Source organism: Peromyscus leucopus, chromosome X, assembly GCF_004664715.2.
Source record: "Peromyscus leucopus breed LL Stock chromosome X, UCI_PerLeu_2.1, whole genome shotgun sequence".
Lineage (NCBI taxonomy): Eukaryota > Metazoa > Chordata > Mammalia > Rodentia > Cricetidae > Peromyscus > Peromyscus leucopus.
In genome coordinates, this window is record NC_051083.1 from 122,571,195 (window position 1) to 122,590,395 (window position 19,201).

At 38.8% G+C, this 19,201-nt stretch overlaps 1 protein-coding gene across 11 annotated transcripts in view; it reads right to left on the minus strand.

Annotated features, from left to right (window-relative positions):
* Atp11c (ATPase phospholipid transporting 11C) overlaps window positions 1-19,201 on the minus strand; it is a 199,222-nt gene that overhangs the window by 80,698 nt on the left and 99,323 nt on the right. For all 11 annotated transcript variants that reach the window (XM_037199084.1, XM_028854235.2, XM_028854236.2 and 8 more), the window contains 6 exons: window positions 14,676-14,779; window positions 11,512-11,562; window positions 10,331-10,395; window positions 9,926-10,007; window positions 8,673-8,823; window positions 8,148-8,345 (listed from right to left, as the gene is read on the minus strand). In XM_037199084.1, coding sequence (XP_037054979.1) covers window positions 8,148-8,345; window positions 8,673-8,823; window positions 9,926-10,007; window positions 10,331-10,395; window positions 11,512-11,562; window positions 14,676-14,779 — 651 coding nt within the window. The remainder of the gene's footprint in view (window positions 1-8,147; window positions 8,346-8,672; window positions 8,824-9,925; window positions 10,008-10,330; window positions 10,396-11,511; window positions 11,563-14,675; window positions 14,780-19,201) is intronic.

Here is a 19,201-nt window from a genome sequence, read left to right on the forward strand (position 1 = left end):
AAGCCCAGAGGCAAAAGGTAGAAGGGATAATTTAAAGTTAAGGAAAGCTGGCTAGAAAAAAGCCAAGCTAAAGTCGGGCATTCCTAATTAAGAATAAGCCTCCATGTGTGATTTATTTGGTAGCTGGGTGGCAGGCCCCCCCAAAAGAGTAAAATACTAATAACAGGATAAAACAGGTGGAGGTTATCACCAATGGTCGATGATTTAAGCAGTTGTATTATGCTTTGTTACTTCTATTGAACCTTCAAAACAAAACCAGACCACCTTTCAGATAGCTGATCATGCGGAGATTTCCTAAAGGCTGGAAGAGTGGAGATGGCATTAGAGGTTTGCACTCTTTCCTGTGTACCTTGCCTGCTGTCATCTGGTTACTCATCTGTATCTTTTTTCATAAACATTTAAATAAAATGATAAGCAATATTATGTTTCCCTGAGTTTTTTGGGGTCATGCTGTGAAATTAATGAAATTCAATCAAGAGTCTATGTAAATTTTGATTATAACTGGATGATCAGAATCACAAAGAAAAACATGTACTTGTGACTACCATTTGAATGATGACAATATTGTGGGTTACTCTGAGACTAGTGAAGGAAAAAAATTAATCAAGAACTCTTGAACTAGACTGAACACATGAAGTTACCTATTTTGTAAGTAAAACTTGATTAAACAAAACTAACAAGTGGTTTAACCCAAGGGAACACTTCAGAGGCCTTTCTTTATCACTCAAATCTTTAGAAAAATCTCTTTTTTCTTTAAAATATTTTTTTGTTTTTTTTTTTTTTGAGACAGGGTTTCTCTGTGTATCTTTGAGCCTTTCCTAGATCTCACTCTGTAGACCACTAGGCTGGCCTTGAACTCACAAAGATTCGCCTGCCTCTGCCTCCTGAGTCCTGGGATTAAAGGGGTGCGCCACCACCGCCCAGCTATAGTAAAATATTTGATGGATAAGACTATAATGTAGTAGAATATTATTTTAAGGTGTGTTACTTTTATTTATGTTGCATTTGTTTAACTCTGTGAAGCTGTGTTACTGTGCCAGTCTAAAACACTTGATGGTCTAATAAAGAGCTGAACAGCCAATAACAAGGCAGGAGAAAGAATAGGTGGGTCTGGCAGATAGAATAGATAGAAGGAGAAATATGGGAGGAGAAGAAGAAAAGAGATGGAGGAGAGAAGAAAGTAGTCAGAGAAGGAGGAGGACATCAGAGGCCAGCCACCCAGCTACACAGCCAGCCATAGAGTAAGAGTAAGACTTAAAGAAGACAATGGAAAAAGCCCAGAGGCAAAAGGTAGAGGGGATAATTTAAGTTAAGGAAAGTTGGCAAGAAAGAAGCCAAAATAAGGCTGGACATTTATAATTAAAAATAAGCCTCTGTAGGTGATTTATTTGGGAGCTGGGTGGCAGAGCAGAAATAAACACTATAATGACTAAACATAAAGCTTAACAATAAGTATGTCCTGCCTACTATATATATGCTGATTAATACTGATCAAAATAAGTCTTAAAATGCTTTCTACTGTCCCTTACCATCTAATGTTTCTGATTAATTATAATCATACTAATACAGTTAGGTCTAATGTTTGCCCAGGCAGGTAGTGGATAATATCAGTTTTTTTTAACTTCATAATAGTAACTTCAGTACATAGAGCACCCCCAGTACATGTTAAGACCTCAAAACAACAGCTGTATTGAATTAGTGGAATCAGAATTTATACTTAAGAATGATAATGTTAGGGCAGTGGTGTCACATGCCTTTGACTCAGTATTTAGGAGGCAGAGGCAGGCAGATCTCTGTGAGTTCGAGGCCAACCTGGTCTACAGACTGAGTTCCAGGACAGCCAGGGCTACACACAGAGAAATCCTGTGTTGAACGCAGCCCCCACCCCCACCCCCCAACCCCCACCCCCGCGCCTAAAGAATGATGTCATATAACTAGATATAGCTACAAGACTGGGGGATTTAAAGGAGAAGGGTAGTCCTACAACCTTTTCAAGAGCCATTAAAACCATTCAGTTTTATGAAAGATTGGTATTTTTAATAAGAAAAATATCTTATAACCTTCTAATTAAATTAAACAATCTGTGTTTTGTTTCTTAAACCAAACACTGCTCCACTATATACCTTTCTATACTGTTTTAATACCAATGGGTCACTAAAGCAAATATTTACAATGGCTTTGATGGCAATGAACTGATTTTTTTAGTAACATAAAAAGCTCTACAGCTTGAATTATGGCTCATAAAAGAGGAAATTGGTTACACTTAATTTTTTTTGTGTAACAGTCCATTGCATGCTAAATGGCCTAAGAAACTATTTCAAGACTTCTTTGCATTTTCATTCAGGTAGTTTCTACATGTATAAGCTAATAATTATTCCAAGTTGTTTAGGCATCATACTAATTGAAGGAGTGATCTGCTATTAACTTTGTGATTTGGAGAAATGATAACCATATCCAGAAATGCAGAGTTTGGCTGGGGAACTGAATGGTAATTGAAATAAAAGCAGTAGCTTCTTCCACCGATCAAATTTACCAGATCATTACCCAAAGCTCTATTTAACTTTGTGTAGTCGTAACACAATCTAGAAAGCAAGAGCCAGACTAGACTTTTCCTATAGGTAATAAAGGTACTGCTGAAGAGGAGATAAGAGGAGATCTGAAAAAAATGAGGTAAGAGTCCTATCAAGTGGAACCTGGCCTGGGTATCCCATCTGCCTCTAGGATTCATTAAGTTCCAACTATGGAATGGTATCTATTATATTTGCATTAGTGGCTGAGGCTAGCCTTAGGCTATCTAATGCCTTGTCTTCTGCTTCTGGATAGAAAAATCCCTATAACCAGGCAACAAACATGACACACATTTACTTGGCATCAAACCTGAGCTGATAGCTTGTGCATTTAAATGTTTTCTCATGCTAAAAGCCTGTAGAATGATACCTTTCATTAGGATTAAAGTAACTCTACTCAGCTTGGCCCCTTATGTGCAAACATGAGGCTTAAAAAGGCTGGTATCAACTGTGACAGCTCAATTAATAAAAGAATCTTCTGGAAATACCTAAGGAAAATGTCATTGTTCCACTTATTTCTTGCACTGTTTCAGCATTTCCAGAATCTATGAGGAATGTAGACTCCAAGGTCTGAGCTACCAGTATCCTGCAGTCAGTTCTGAACAGAGTAGTATATGCAAAGTCCTTTTGCCCTTCTAATTGCAATTGGGAAATGGTACTGTGGATTAGGCAAAGGTTGTGTCAAGAATGGAAATAGAGGCTGGAGATATGGCTCAGTGATTAAGACCACTGGCTGTTCTTTCAGGACCCAAGTTCAATTCATAGACCCATGTAGCAGTTTACAACCATCTGTAACTCTAATCCTGGAGGATCTGATGCCTATTCAGGCTTCCAAAGACACTGCACACACATGGTCCAGAGACATACATGCAGCCAGGATGCCCATACACATAAAATAAAAATTAAAAATTAAAAAGGGAAGGTATAGAGAGTATGATCGTTAAAATGGCTAAATTTAGTGAGAGTTTTGAGTTAAAGATGCAAATCAGTGCCATTTCAAACAAGTGTGAGGCTTTGTTCTAGCTATAGTTTCATGCCTGAATTTGCATTTTCTAGTCACAGAAATGACATTTATACTACTCTAATATAACTATCATGAGAATTAACAGCAAGCCAAAAGATTCTCTCCAACCATAAGCATCATTACACAATATACAGTGAATTTAGAAAAGGGAAAAATCTATCTCAATACTAATAAGAAAGCTAGGTCAAGTGGCACAAGTCTGTAACAGATCTACTTGGGAAGCAAAGGGAGGAATATCACAAATTGAAGGTTTGCCTGGGCTACAAGGTGAGTTTAAAGCCTACCTGTGCAACTAAGTAACTCCCTGTCTCAAAAGTAAAAAAAGAAGTGAATGCATTAACCAAGTGGTAGAGCATTTGCCTACCACTCTTGATATCTTAGGTTCAGTCACTAAGACCAATAAAAACAAAACAACAATGAGAAAAGCACCTAAGAAGTCATTACATGGAATTACAGCTTGCACTGTATTAGAAAGTATGCTAGAAACAAGGGCATGGTCTTGGTTACACTGTTATGAAGCAAGTACACTGGGATATGGTATTGAGAAGGAATAACCATAGCTTGCTAGTTCTATGTTCAATGTGGTAAGAAAAGTACCCTAGAAAATGTCAATATAGGACAACCATGGTTAACAATATGCATGTGTAAAATAGCTATACTTTATTACACCTTATTTTATACACAAATGATTCAAAAGTAATGAAAACCACATATCCTGTTTAAAAACTAACACTAGATGAATTTTTATATGGATTTCTGTAACACTCAAATGTATAAATTTTATCCTTTGCAAAAATTCTAGTCAAAAAACTGAAGTGACAGTTGTAAAAATACTATAAACCTGTCTGTATTAAATATTTTTCTTTGAGTTATGTATCAATAGAAGGAATGGTTACTGTGGTGATTTAGATCAAAATGGCACCATAGGTTCATACAGAGAGAGTGGCACTATTATGAGGTGTGGCCTTGTTGAAGGAAATATGGCCTTTTATGTCTCATATGATCAAGCTAGGCCTAGTGTGATGTTCATTTCTGTTGCCTGCAAGTCAAGATGAAGGGCTCTCAGCCATTTTTCCAGCACCATGTCTGCCTGTACACTACCCTGTTGCACTATGAAGATAATGTACTAATCTAAATCTGAAAATATAAACCACCCAAATTAAAAGTTTTACTTTATAAGAGTTGCCATGGTCATTGTGTCTCTTCACAGCAATAGAAACCCTAACTAAGAGAGAAGCTGGTACCGGGGACTGGGGTATTGCTATGGTAGGTCTGACCATGTTTTTAGAGGAATGGGGACTTTGGATTAGAAAATAAGTTGAGGCTTTAAGTAGATCTTAATGGGCCACACTAGTGGGTACATGGAAGACAGTGGTGCTAAGACTGATTCGAACTGTGGGGGCCTGGCTCAAGAGGTTTCAGAAAAAAATGTTAGTATATGGCCTGGAGGCTATTCTCATGATGATTTGTGAAAAACGTGGCTGCTTTTTGCCCTTGTCCAAAAAGTCTGCCTAAGAGTAAATTGAAGAGTTTTGGATAAACTGCATTTCAAAAGGAGATTTCAAAACAGCCTAGGGTGCATTGTGTCATGTGGTTATTAGTGGCCATACTTACGTAGATATATAATGAAGAGAAGCCCACTGACCAAGAAAAGCTACAAAATGTACAGTTTGAGGAGAAAAGGAGCACCAGGAAGTGAACTAGAGCTAAACCCTGTGTTCAAGCAGATAAACAGATTTAAAAAAAAGCCTGATGCAAATGGAAGGAACTAGAAAATATCATCCTGAGTGAAGTAACCCAAACTCAAAAGGACAAACATAGTATGTACTCACTCATAAGTGGATACTAGATGTGAGGGAAGGGATGGCCAGACTGCAATCCACAGCTCCAGAGAGGCTAGCTAACAGGGAAAGACCCTAGGAGGGATACATGGATGACCCAGCGAAGGAGAGGTGGATGAGATCTGCATGAGTGGACAGGGAGTGGGGGGGGTGGCAGAGGGCAAGGGGTGGGGGATGAGAACATAGGGAGATGGGAGGGTCGAGCTGGAGCAGGGACAGAGTGGGAGGGCGGGGAGGGAGATACCATGATAGATGAGGAAATCATGGGAATGGGAAGAGGCAGGGTGCTGGGGATGCTCTCAGGAATCCACAGGGATGACCTCACCTTGGACTGCTAACAGTGGTCCAGGGGGTGCCTGAACTCATATACTCTGGTGACCAGTCCAGCGAATACCCTAACTGTCATCATGGAGCCTTTATCCAGTGACTGATGGAGGCAGATGCAGAGATCCACGGCCAGGCACCAGGCTGAGCTCTAGGAATCCAATTGATGAGAGAGAGGAGGGATTCTGCAGGCAGGGATGTCGAGATTATGATGGGAAGACATGCAGAGATGACCAGCTACACTAGTGGAAGCCCATGAACTATAAACTAGTGACTGTGAAGCACCCATGGGACTGGACTAGGCCCTCTGGATACAGAAGACGGTTGTTTGGCTTGAAGAGTTTGGAGGGCACCCAGGCAGGGGGATCGGGATCCATCCCTGGTGCATGGGCAGGCTTCTGGAATCCAGTGCCTGTGGTGTGACACCTTGCACAGCCTTGGTGCAGTGGGAAGGGGCTTGGACCTGCCTAGGCTCAGGGTGCCAGGCTCTGCTGACTCCCCATGGGAGACCTTGATTTGGGGAGTGTAGGGATATGGGGTGGCTTGGGAGAGAGGGCTGGGGGGTGGGAGGAGGGAGGAGGTGGTGTCTGTGAGTGGTGTGTGGAGTGAGTGGGTGAATTTCTTAATAAAGAAAAAAAATAATAAAAAAGAGAAAGGCCTGATGTTAAATGGAACAAAGGGAAAGATGACCTTATGGCAAGATCCCACCTAGCTAATATTCCAACTTGTGAAAAGGAATTAAAGAAAATCTTAGAGCAAGGTGTGTTGGTACACACCTTTAATCACAGAACTCCAGAGGCAGAGGCAGGTAGATCTCTGAGTTTGAGGCCAGCTTGGTTTACAGAGCAAGATTCAGGAGAGCCAAGTTTAGGCAGTGAAGGAATGCATCAAAAACAGAAAGCTGGTGAAGATTTAATTGAATGAGGGGGCCATGTTCCAGTTCCAGCAAGCAGTAGAACTTGGAAGCTTTGGCTACATGGTTCTGGCTTTAGAGTCAAGGATAGAAGAAGGGGTTATGGAATCTCCCTTCACAACTAAGGAAAGCTACTGAGGCCAGCCATGTGTCAAGGGTGCCCTTGCACGGAGGCCAGAAAAGGCCAGTGTGTGAAGCTATGAATGTAAACCAAGGATTGCTTTGGAGACCTCAAAATGTTGGAGATGTCAGAGTTATGGGATACTTGCCTGTTGTGGGATAATCTTTTTGTACACTGTGAAGATGTGTCTCTGCCAAGGCACCTTCTGATTGGTTTAATAAAGAGCTGAATGGCCAATAGGTAGGCAGAAGAGGATAGGTGGGACTTACAGGGGGGAGAAAGTAACTCCAGAGAAGAATCTGAAAGATGAGGATTCACCAACCAGACACAGAGGAAGTGGGATATACTGTACTGTGGGGAAGTAAGCTGAGCGGCAGAGCATAGATTAATATAAACGGGTTAAGTTTTAAGAGCTCATTGGAAACAAGCGTAAGCTAACATCAAGCTTTCATAATAAAAAGTCTCTGTGTCATTATTTGCGAGCTGGTGGTACAAAACAAAGTCCAACTGTACCTGTTAAGGAATGCTGCTAACAAGGAATGGAATTAGTCCAAGAGAAGGAAGTGTGTTACAGTCAACAAAGTTGAAAGGAGTTGGAGATCTGAAAAGGGTTCTGACATCAGACATGGAAATGAAGTTTGGAGTTTTCACAGCTGGCTTTTGGTCCTGCTTTGGTACAACTTTCCTCACTATGCTTCCTTCCCTCCCTTTTGGAATGGTAACGTATATCCCATGCCACTGTACATTGGAAGTATGTGATCTGCTTTTCATTTTTATTTTACAGGGGATTAAAGTTAAGAGATTGCACGCACCTCTTTGAACTTTGGATTTTAAACACTATTGAGACTGATAGAAAATGGGGACTTTTGAAGTTGGTCTAAATGGCATTTTGCATTATTATATGGCTACAAGCCTATGGGGACCAGGGAGTGGAATATGGTGGTTTGAATAAAAATGGCTCCTACAGGTTCATAGGTAGTAGCACTATTAGGAAATGTGGCCTTGTTGGAGTTGGTAGGGCCTTGTTGGAAGAAGTGTGTCACTGTGGGGTATGCTTTGTAGTATCATATGCTCAAACTATGGCTTGTGTAGCATTCACTTCTACTGCCTGATGATCAACATGTAGAACTCTCAGCTCCTCTATTACCATGTCTATATTTACTGCCATGAATATAATGGGCTAAACCTCTAAAACTGTAAGATAGCCCCAATTATCTGTTTTCCTGTGTAAGAACTGCAGTGGTTAGAGTGTATCTTCATAGCAATAGAAACCCTAACTAAGACAGTTACATGTATTAGTATTCCAGACTAGAAAAGATTTTTACTTATTTAATTTAAGCAAAAACTGTGTTCTCACCTGACCAAGTTCTTCATTAAGGTCTGATGTGTTAACCAAGGCTCCTTCATTAATTTCTTCATCAAAAAAGTCTTTATCCCATGAAATAAAAAATGAGCCTAAAAATTTCTGCATTTCTACTGTGACATACATGGAGACAGGAATAATAAAGTTGAAGAGAACCATGAATGATAAAAAGTCGGTGAACATTTTCAAAACCTAAAATAAGAGATAGTTCATGTTAATTTGATTCACAGCCTCCTCAGATGAATGTGATATAAAGTGGCTTTCTTTCCATTTCAATGCTTAACATACTATTAATATAAAGAAACTTCCTAACGACACTATATCATTATAGTCAAAATTATTTGTATTAGGAACATTTTAGGCTGAGCAATGGTGGCACACACCTTTAATCCCAGCACTCAGAAGGCAGAGGCAGGCAGATCTCTGTGAGTCTGAGGACAGCCTGGTCTACAGAGTGAGTTCCAGAATAGGATAGTCTACTTACAAAAGACTTAACATTCATTATAGCAAGTTAATTACCTTAAAAGTTTCCCGTTCCTTTTGCGTCTTTTGGTTATACCAAGGTTCATCATTGTATGGGGTACTTTGCCAAACATACTTTAGAGTTGTGCATACTGCAGCTTTGGTCAGTAAGATAAATAAATAAACAATCAAGAAGGCATTAATAGATCTGAAAAATAAGATATTATGTCTAATTACTTAAGACATAAGCAAAATATACATTTAAATTGTTTAATTTTGATTTAGTTTAGTCTTAAATAATCTAAAGATTCTCCTGTGTATATTGTAATAATCATATCCCAAATTTTATGTAAGAACCTTAATTATCACAGCTGAAGAATCACTGTTAAATGGCAAAATGGAAAATCTAGTCATGAACTGTTTATTGATCACTAATGTTCCCCAAGGTACAATGTATGGCTTGTCAAGCACACCTTTTAAAATAAGTGGAAACAGACATATCCACATGTATTAGTACCCACTTAACCTCTATATAAAGTGTAGTTTGTATCTCCTCCTCAAAAAACTAAATATTTCAAACTGAAGGTAGAATAGCAAATGTGAAACCTTAAGCTCAGCATATATTCTCTTAATATTATTTCAAAGTAGAGTTCTGGGTAAGGCACAATGAGTCATATCCATGCATAAAAAGAAAGAAGTGTTCTGGCATGGTAGTACCTATAATCCCAGTAGTTGGGAGGCACAGGCAGGAGGATTACAAAATCAAGATCATCCTCAGCTCATGTAGCTAGTTTAAAATCAGCTTGGGCTGCATGAGACACTGTCACACACACATAAATATCAACAGAAAAATTAAATTTTAAAAAGAGAAACCCCTAGTAGTGGCACCTTTCTTCATGATCTACCAGGTACCACTCCAATGTCTACTAGAACAATATTGTAGAACCAACTTGAACATATCTGCTAAATGACTCCAAATTCAGTAACAAAAAGAAATGAATTTTACAGTTTAGGTAAATGGTGCCATTTAACCCTATGCCAGCTCAGTTAATTCAATTATTATCTTGGAGACCTTTTCTTTGTCTGTATAGTTGAAAGAGTCTAACATAAATTACTTCATAGAATTATTCAGAGAATTAAATCAAATCAGACATAAATCAGCAAAGACTATTTCATGAACAAAAACAAGTGCTTAAAATGATAGCTGCTATAATTGTGGATGATGAGTTTCTGTATTGTTATTTGGAGTTACCAAAAGAAGTAACAATTTCAATCAATAATGACTAAAAAAAATTGTGGCGCATACTAACTTTTCGACAGCAGAACGTTTCTGAGATTTCCCTTGGTAGTTCAAAGCCATTTTGGTTTCCATCCCAGTGTAAACAGCAACTCCTAAAGAATAATAGAGTATAATGAAAATCTGCTTACAGGTAAATTTGTTAGCCAACCTCCTACCTGTTTGGTTCTGTGATTTCTTCACAGTCTACAACGGTAAAAATTTTAAGTTTTTACTCGACAGGTGACATATCACTCATATTAAAATTTACATTGTATAAAGTGTCATACTTATATTAATTTATCTGATAAATTATCAACACATAAATATACATTGAGAATAAAAGGCAAGTATCTGCCATGTTCACTTTTAAACATGCACTATTTATTCATAAGCTTTATGAAATACATTTTAACAGCATATTTTTAAAGTTGTTCACCATATATCTTCTTGGTATTTTTAAGTGTAGCTCCCTTCAGCAAAAGATTTTCAGGTCCCAAAGACCTAAATGAAAAACAATCACAGTTTATCAAAACAACATACAATGTCATCAATAGTGGGGACAGAATTTTCCCTGACACACATCCATCTCCAAGGGGTTTAGAATGTATCTATTTCTACCATACACTTACTCCCTAGAATGAGCAGAGTGATCCCTCTATCTGAAGTGACTTAAGGGTACAGCCAGATGGAAGTACAAAATATAGGAGTAGCCAGCAACATGCAGAAGTAAAGAAATGCACAGAAGGATCAAAAGATTATGACTTATAGATAGCAAGAAAGAGCTATAAGAAGTGAGAAACAGAGAGCACAGATAAAAGACTGGGAAGACAAATGCCAAGCTGCAAAAACACAGTGGCATCTTTGTAGAGAAGAGACCTAACTTTTGGGAGATCAAGGCAATATGGAAAAGCTGAGACAATTAACTACGTGATAAAATAGGAAAGAAAGCATCCTGTTTGTATGAATTTCCTCATAAATGATTAATCTTACATTTTATTTAGGTCCAAGTAATTCTTCTAACATTTTCCTCACTGCCTAGACCCTCAACTACTCTCCCATAAACCACTATTTTCTAGCTTTATTTTCAACCATGTCAGCCACTATACAAACAAGGAAAATATATGCAATGTCAAGAACAATGTTGGAAAAGCAGTCAACAGGTACAGAGCTCTGATCTTTAAAACTTTTTGGTATATAATTATTATGTTTATGTAGGTGCGCATGCCATGGAGCATGTATGTGTAGTGGTCAGAAGAAAACTTTATTTAGTCAGTTCTCTCCTTCCACCTTTTTGTTTTGTTTTGTTTTGTTTTGTTTTTCGAGACAGTCTCCTTCCACCTTTAAAGTGGGTTCTGGGGATTAGACTCAGGTAGCTAGGCTTTCATGGCTGGTCCCATGGAGCTCTGTTCTTCTGAAAACTCTAAACATCATTTCAATAATAATAATCTACCCAACACAAAGAGACCCTACTACCACAACCCAACTAATGACAAGGTTACTTAGTTATCTTCTTTTCACTTTATTTAAGGAAAGGTATTTGATTATTTTAGTGGGTTTAAAAGAGGATTTAAACATCCCTCCTTCCAAAAGGATAGATAAAAGGAATAATAAACTAACCTGGCAACAGTCTCAACACTATCACTATAGATACTGATTCGCCCAACAAACCTGTTAAAACAAAAAGAAAACATACCAAGTATAAAAATCCAAATACAAGCATTTGGAAATTCATCAGTTTACAAATAATGAAAAATATAAGACTGAATAAATTTAAAATTCTATTAAGCTTCTGGACAAAAGTTACATTGAAATTATAAATTATATAACATTTAATCTAACCTTTAAAATAATATGACAAATTATAAGAGTATAAACAAAGATTTTATATTAACTGAAGCCCTACTTGGTATTATACACACACACAGACAAACCTTATGATACATTTCTATAAATAATGTGGCTTTTATTTTAGATTCATGTGAAGAAGAATGGTTTCTGATACTATATACAATTTCCAAAACAATTAGTTCAGTGACTTTTACACATGAGCCTGTTTATGAATTACAGGGGGTAGAAAGAAGCTTATTAAACAATAGACTTCTAGGTCCTATCCTTAAACTTCTGTGTCAGATTCTCAAGTGATACTGGTATAGCTAGTCCCAGCTTCAACTTATGAAAATTACAAGGAACACTTGACTATATCACCTTGAAAATGTTGTTTGTATCTGGCAATTGATCTGATCTAAGCACTTAATATGGCCAAACACTAAGTAACAAACAATTCTGCAAAATAGGATAAAAAAAGGCCTAATCCTACCTTAATGAGACTTTTATACTCACTTTATAATTTGCATTATAGTGTTTTCTTTATAGAAACTTTCTGTGGGAAGTTCTGTATGCTGTGAATGTGTTGCTCTGATTGGTTAAATAAAAAGCTGATTGGCCAGTAGCCAAGCAGGAAGTATAAGTGGGATAAACAGATGAGAATTCTGGGAAGAGGAAGGCTGAGTCAGAAGATGCCAGCCCGCTGTCTAGGGAGCAGCATGTAATGGCACACAGGTAAAGCCATGGAACACATGGCAACATATAGATTAACAGAAATGGGCTCAGTTTAAATGTAAGAGCTAGTCAGTGAAAAGCCTGAGCTAATGGACAAAGAGTTTTAATTAAAATAAGCCTCTGTGTGTTTACTCAGGACTGCAGGACCACGGGAGTGGGGTGGGAACAGGAAAACTTCAGTTACAGAAACTAGTGTATTACTATATTATACAGTTCACATACTTTTAAAACATTTTGATTTTTAGAATATTTTTATTAATTCTTTGAGAATTTCATACAATGTATTGTATTTTGATAATATTCACCCCTGCAACTTCTCCTTGGTTCATATCCACATTCCTATCAACCAAAATTCATGCTCTCTTTTAAAAACCTATTCATGGGCCAGGTGGTGGTGGTGCATGCCTAATCCCAGCACTCGGGAGGCAGAGCCAGGGGGATCTTTGTGAGTTCAAGGCCAGCCTGGTCTACAGAGCAAGATCCAGGAAAGGCACAAAACTACACAGAGAAACCCCGTCTCAAAAAACCAACCAAACAAAAACCTATTCATTTTTAATTGTATGAACATATGTGTATCTCTGTGTTTGTGCATGTGAATGAATGTGTCCAAAGAAGCCAGAGGCATCGCATCTCCTGGAGCTATAAGTGGTTATGAGAAGTCTAATGTGTGTGTTATGCATGCTCTTAACCACTGAGTTATCTTTGTAGCACCACAATTTAAATACTTTTATATACAAAATAGGAAGATCTATCCATTCACTCTGTTAATTTTGAAAGTACTGTACCAGATAGATGTTGAAGATACAATAAATAAGAAAGGCATATTCTTTGCCCTAAGAAAGATAAGTGAATTTGATAAATATAGTACAAGTGATTTCTATCAGATTGGTAGAAATACTTGGTATTCTGAAGCCACATTAAAGGGATTCAGCTTAGTAAATTAGGATAACCTTGACTACCCTAATTTCTCCTTCATATTTAAGGCAATTGTAAAATTTGGGAATTTCCCTTATAAATATGCAAGAGTGTATATATATATATATATATATATATATGTGTATATATGTATATGTATGTATGTAAAATACATATGTATATTCTCAGGTAGAATAAGTCAATCCCTTTTCTGTGATTTCATGAACTTTGCATACATCTTTATTATTGTACTACAAGCTTAGCTTTATTGATTGATATCCTTTGTTCATTGAGTTCTTGAAAGTAGATGCCAGGCAGTAGTGGTGCATGCCTTTAATCCCAGTACTTGGGCGGCAGAGGCAGGCAGATCTCTGTGAGTTTGAGGCCAGTGTGGTCTACAAAGGGAGTTCCAGGAAAGGCACAAAGCTACAGAGAGAAACCATGTCTCGAAAAACAAAGAGAGAGAGAGGGAGGGAGGGAGGGAGAGAGAGAGGGAGGGAACAAGGAATGAAGTAGGAGGCGGGAATCAACGTTCTCATAGTAGGATATATTTCCATACTAGAGTAAATCAAATTCAGTCATTTGGTCCTCCATTATGACCAACAACATGAACTAACATGATGGCTTTCCTATATAGTGGATGTTACCTGAAACAGTGGTATAGAATGAAATGAATTAAAAACTATTATTACACCGCTCAGCAGTACCACACCCTAATTCAATTAACCAATCCTAGAAGCTAATGCCAAATTTTTGACAACCCACAATGAATGTTAATCAGAAAACCTAAATCCATGAGCCAGAAGAAAACATACCAGTTTACTGGTCCTTGAACTAAATGGCTTATTGTGGACAACAAACAGCCTATTTGAAATCTTCAGTTCATCATAATCATTAACAAGAAACGATGCTGTGCCTACTAATTGCACTGCACTGTCCCATATACTCTTGCTTGTTTCATGTTGGATAAGATGTAAAAGGTTTATTTTTTAATTAACTCTGGGAAATCCATTAGTCTAATAGATGAGGCTTGGGATAACAATCTAAAAAAACTAATAGCCATGTTTACAAGTAACAAAGAAAAGGAAAAAAAAATAGGATGTCTAAGCCCACAATGAATTCTCTTAGGCTGGTAGTGAGCAATGTTGATTTGATTCATTTCCTTTCCAGGAGAAAGAACAACTCATAAAAATATACGCAAGAGTAGACTGGTAAGTAAGTAGTAGGTGTTTCTTTGCTATACTGGTGGCAAAAAAAAGAAGCAGAGCCAACAGACAGCAATAAAGTGAAATAAGGTACTTGCTTACTTGTAGAGGTCAGGTTGAGGCTGTTCACATTCAATTGCTGCTCGGAGGTTATCAATGGATTCGGCTGTACACAGTGCAATGGTATCTCGTACTGCATAATGTGTCTATATGAAAGCACAAGATAATCAAATATAAAGTATTTCTTTTTTTAAACTGTATAGCCAACTGATTTCAGAAACAGCACATTTAGAATAAGAGGCTTAAGCAGAGTATTATAAATGTTGATGGACATTCTACACCATTCTTAAAATGTTATAAATAACTAGGTAACCCTGTTCCAAAAGGATTTCAAAGGTAAAAGAAAAACAAAAACCTTCCTTGACACTGACACTGGAGTGATTTATATTTGTAGCATGCATATAATTAACTGAAATCCCCATGAAGATTTTAACATATTTTTTTCTCTTCTATTACATAAAAGTTTAAAGATTTTGAAACTGTTCAATATGGATGTATTTTATATAGAAGCAGAAAGATAATGTCTTATATTCAATGATTAAAATATTCTACATGTGTACCATACTCTTAATTCATCCAAAATGCAAGACAAGATCTAATGAGCCTATTTCTAAACTGTCATTAAAGTTTAATGCAGATTCAAGTATTATACCACTTATGCACAAAGAAAGCTATTGAAACAGTCTTTAGGCATATTAGAGAACTTCTTGCTTTATATTTAAAACTACTGCCTGACTTTAAAAATTCTGATTTATTGCCACTTACTGAATAAAAGAAAATTGAAAATTTTCTTCCTCTAAACAATATTTTCAATGTTAGAGAAATCTACCTAAAGATTCTCTTTTTTTTTTTCATTTTTTGAGACAGGGTTTCTCTGTGTAGCTTTGGAGCCTGTCCTGGAACTTGCTCTATAGGCCAGGCTGGCCTAAAACTCACAGAGATGCACCTGGCTCTGCCTCCCGAGTGCTGGGATTAAAGTCATGTGCCACCACGCCAGGCTAGATTTCTCTATCTTGATAATCCCTAAAATATAACTCGGTATTTAAACAGCCTAAGACACCAGTAAATTAGTGTTGTGTGCTTGAAATACAAAATCAGTAAATAGTAACAAGTAAAACTTTCATTTCACATTCTGAGTCCAATTCCTTAACTCCACAGGGAAAAAAAATAAGAGACCTCCCCAAAGATATACCCACATGATGGGTGATGGTGCCCTGCATGCTGCGAATGTGTTGCTCCCATTGGTTTATAAATAAAATGCTGATTGGCTAGTAGCCAGGCAGGAAGTATAGGAGGGATAAATAGACAAGGAAAATTCTGGGAAGAGGAAGGCTGAGTCAGGAGTCGCCAACCAGACAGAGAGGAAGCAAGATGTGAAGGCAGAACTGAGAAAAGGTACCAAGCCACGTGGCTAAATATAAATGAGAATTATGGGTTAATTTAAGTTTAAGAGCTAGTCAATAATAAGCCTGAGCTAATGGCCCAGAGGTTTTAATTAATATAAGCTTCTGAGTGATTATTTTATAAGTGGCTGCAGGGTATGTGGGGTTGGGCAGGACCAGAGAAAATTTCAGCTACACCCACATGTGAGCTCATTAGTAATACTACTTTGTTTCTTTTAAACAGGATCTCTCCATGCAGCACTGGCTGGCAGAATTCCCTATGTAGACCAGGCTGGTCTCAAACTCACAAAGATTAATTTGTCTCTGCCTCTCGAGTACTGGAATTAAAGGCATGCACCACCACACCGAATCAGAATTACTCCTTAAAGGCAGCACAGAAAGGATAAGTCTTTATGCTCCATGGAACACTGGATGACAACGGCCAAAAACTAGCTTTACCAGAAAGTACGAGCCAAGTACACTATCACCCATTTTCATTAAATTGACTATAACATACTTAAAACTCCTCCTTGTTAAAATAAATAAACATTTATTAAACTATTTCCTAAGGTATTAAAACATGTAATGAAATTACTCCATATTAGACTGGGCATATCACAGGAGTATTTATTTAATTTTACATGTATGGGTGTTTTGGTTATATGTACATCTGTGTACCACTTGTGTGCCTAGTGTCAAAACAGGTCAGGGCATGCCCAAGCAAGCCAGGGATTCGGATCCCCTGGAACTGGAATTACATCTGATTGTGAGCTACTATATAGGTTTTAGAAATTGAACTTAGGCCCTTGTAGAAAAGCAGTTTGTTGGGATCAGAATGGCTCTGACCCCTCTAAGATTGCCCCCACCTCCCCTGTTCTGAGTGAGCTGAGGTCAGGCTGTTCTGCAGATGTTTTGCTGTTTGGTATATCTCTTGGTTTGGCAGCTGTGGCTTCCTGGGGCATGCTGACCATTCCTTGACCCTGGGTGCTTGATAAACAATTTTGTTTGTTTCCTCCTGAAAGGGTATATAAGATGGGGAAGAAAGAATAAAGAGAGTCCTGATGCTTGCAACTTGACTATTGTGTGCTGTGTTCATCCCGACTTCCCTCGCCAGGTTTTGGGCCCAATTGCCGTGCAGGTGCAGCAAGTGGAGGTGTCACCGAGACCTGGAAAGAGGGGTTTGAAGGACGGGGTTGCTCCTGGGCTAGCAAACGGAGTGAATTGGGGATACGAGTAATTAAGGTAAGGAACGTACCATGGGGAACGCTACAAGTAAATCTCAGATGGCCACTGAGATCACTAAGGTTTTAAAACAGCAACGAACAGAAATTAAGCGAAGTACCGCAGCCGCATTTGTTACAAGTGAAACAGGACTTACAAAGGGCCCTTCATGAGAGGGGCCCAGATAACTTACCTATAGCTACATTTTCCTTATGGAGATTAGTTAAAGATGCCTTGCTAACAGAGAAAGTTGTATAAGAACAATTAGCTGAGGCTACTAGACTTTATAATGAGGTTCAAGAGGAAGAAATCTGTAAGCGCTGTTGATGAGAAATTAGACGTGTTATGGGGCATGGAGACCGAGTTGTCAGAATCAGAAGGAGAGGACTCGGAGGAGGAGAGATTAAAGCAAGAAATCAAGGAGTTAAAGAAAAAATTAAAATAATGTAAAGTGAAACCAAAAAACAGTTCAGGCAAAGAGGACGCTGTCGACACTCAGCCATCTGCGCCACCTCTACCTCCGGCCCATGAGAAGGAGGATTGGAAATGGCCAAATGTAAAAGAGTATCGAGGAGTAGCCTTCCAAAATTCAGGTGCCCATGCATTCCCAGTCATAGAGACAGATGATCCTGCTAACCCTGGTCAGAGAATCAGACAGCATGTTGCCCTCACCTTCAAGGAAATGAGGCAGTTGAAGGAAGCTGTACCCAGCTACAGTGCCTTGGCTCCTTTTACTTTATCTTTGGTAGAACCTTACCAGGCAGCTAACCTAACACCCAGCGATTGGCAGCAGCTATGCCGTGCCGTTTGTCTGGAGGTGGTTACTTACTATGGAGAGGAGAGTATCAGGAAAAGTGTATACAAATTGCCCGTTTAAATGCACAAGCCGGGTTTCCTGAGAGGAATTTAGACATGCTGACTGGCTCAGGAGGGTGCGCTGCCTTAGCGGCACAACTTGTTTATGATCCTGGGGTATATGCACAAATAGCTACTGCCGCAATCCAGTCTGGGAAAGCATTGCCTAATAAAGCAGCAGGTGATCAACTGTCTCAAGTAGTTCAGGGCCCATCTGAGGTTTATCACGATTTTGTTTCACGCTTATTACAACTAGCTGGAAAGTTGTTCGGGGATGCTGATCAAGCCATGCCAATAGTAAAACAGTTGGCTTTTGAAAATGCCAATAAATATTGTAAGGAAGCCTTAGGATCTCATAGAAATAAGAGTTTGAATGATTATATCAGGATCTGTAGAGATATAGATTGAAATCACATAACGGGGCAGGTGTTAGCTGCGGCCATACGCCATGGCCTTGGAGGGGCTGCAGGTAACACAGGACAGCACAACTGTTTTGGTTGTGGACAGCAGGACATTTTAAAAGGGACTGCCCTAATAACAGACAACAGACTACTCCTGGCATCTGTCCACGATGTCGGAGAGGGGCTCACTGGAGTAGCGACTGTCGTTCAAAAACAGACATTGAAGGGAGGAGACCCTTACAGCCGGGAAATGGCCAGAGGGGCCCACTCTGCCCCCCCCCCCCCCGAAAAGCCCAAGTGTACGGAACAATGAACCCTTCCAGTATGCCAGGGAGCGGCAGGATTCAGTTTGTGCCTCAAGGCAATCCCTTCATATTGACAACCTCACTAGAGGAACCCCAGGGAGTGCAGGACTGGACCTCAGTACCACTGCCAGAGCAGTCCTAACTCCTCAAATGGGACCTCAGGCCCTGTCTACAAGAGTTTAAGGGCCCCTACCACCTAACACCATGGGCCTTATATTGGGCCGGAGCAGTGTAACCTTAAGAGGAGTCAGTTCTTCCAGGAGTCATAGATCAAGATTATCAAGGAGAACTTAAGATTATGACCACTGTTCAAAGAGGAGTTATAGTCATTCCCCAAGGGGAGCGATTGGCTCAATTACTTTTGATTCCCAGGGTATCTACGAATAATCCAATTATTAACCCTG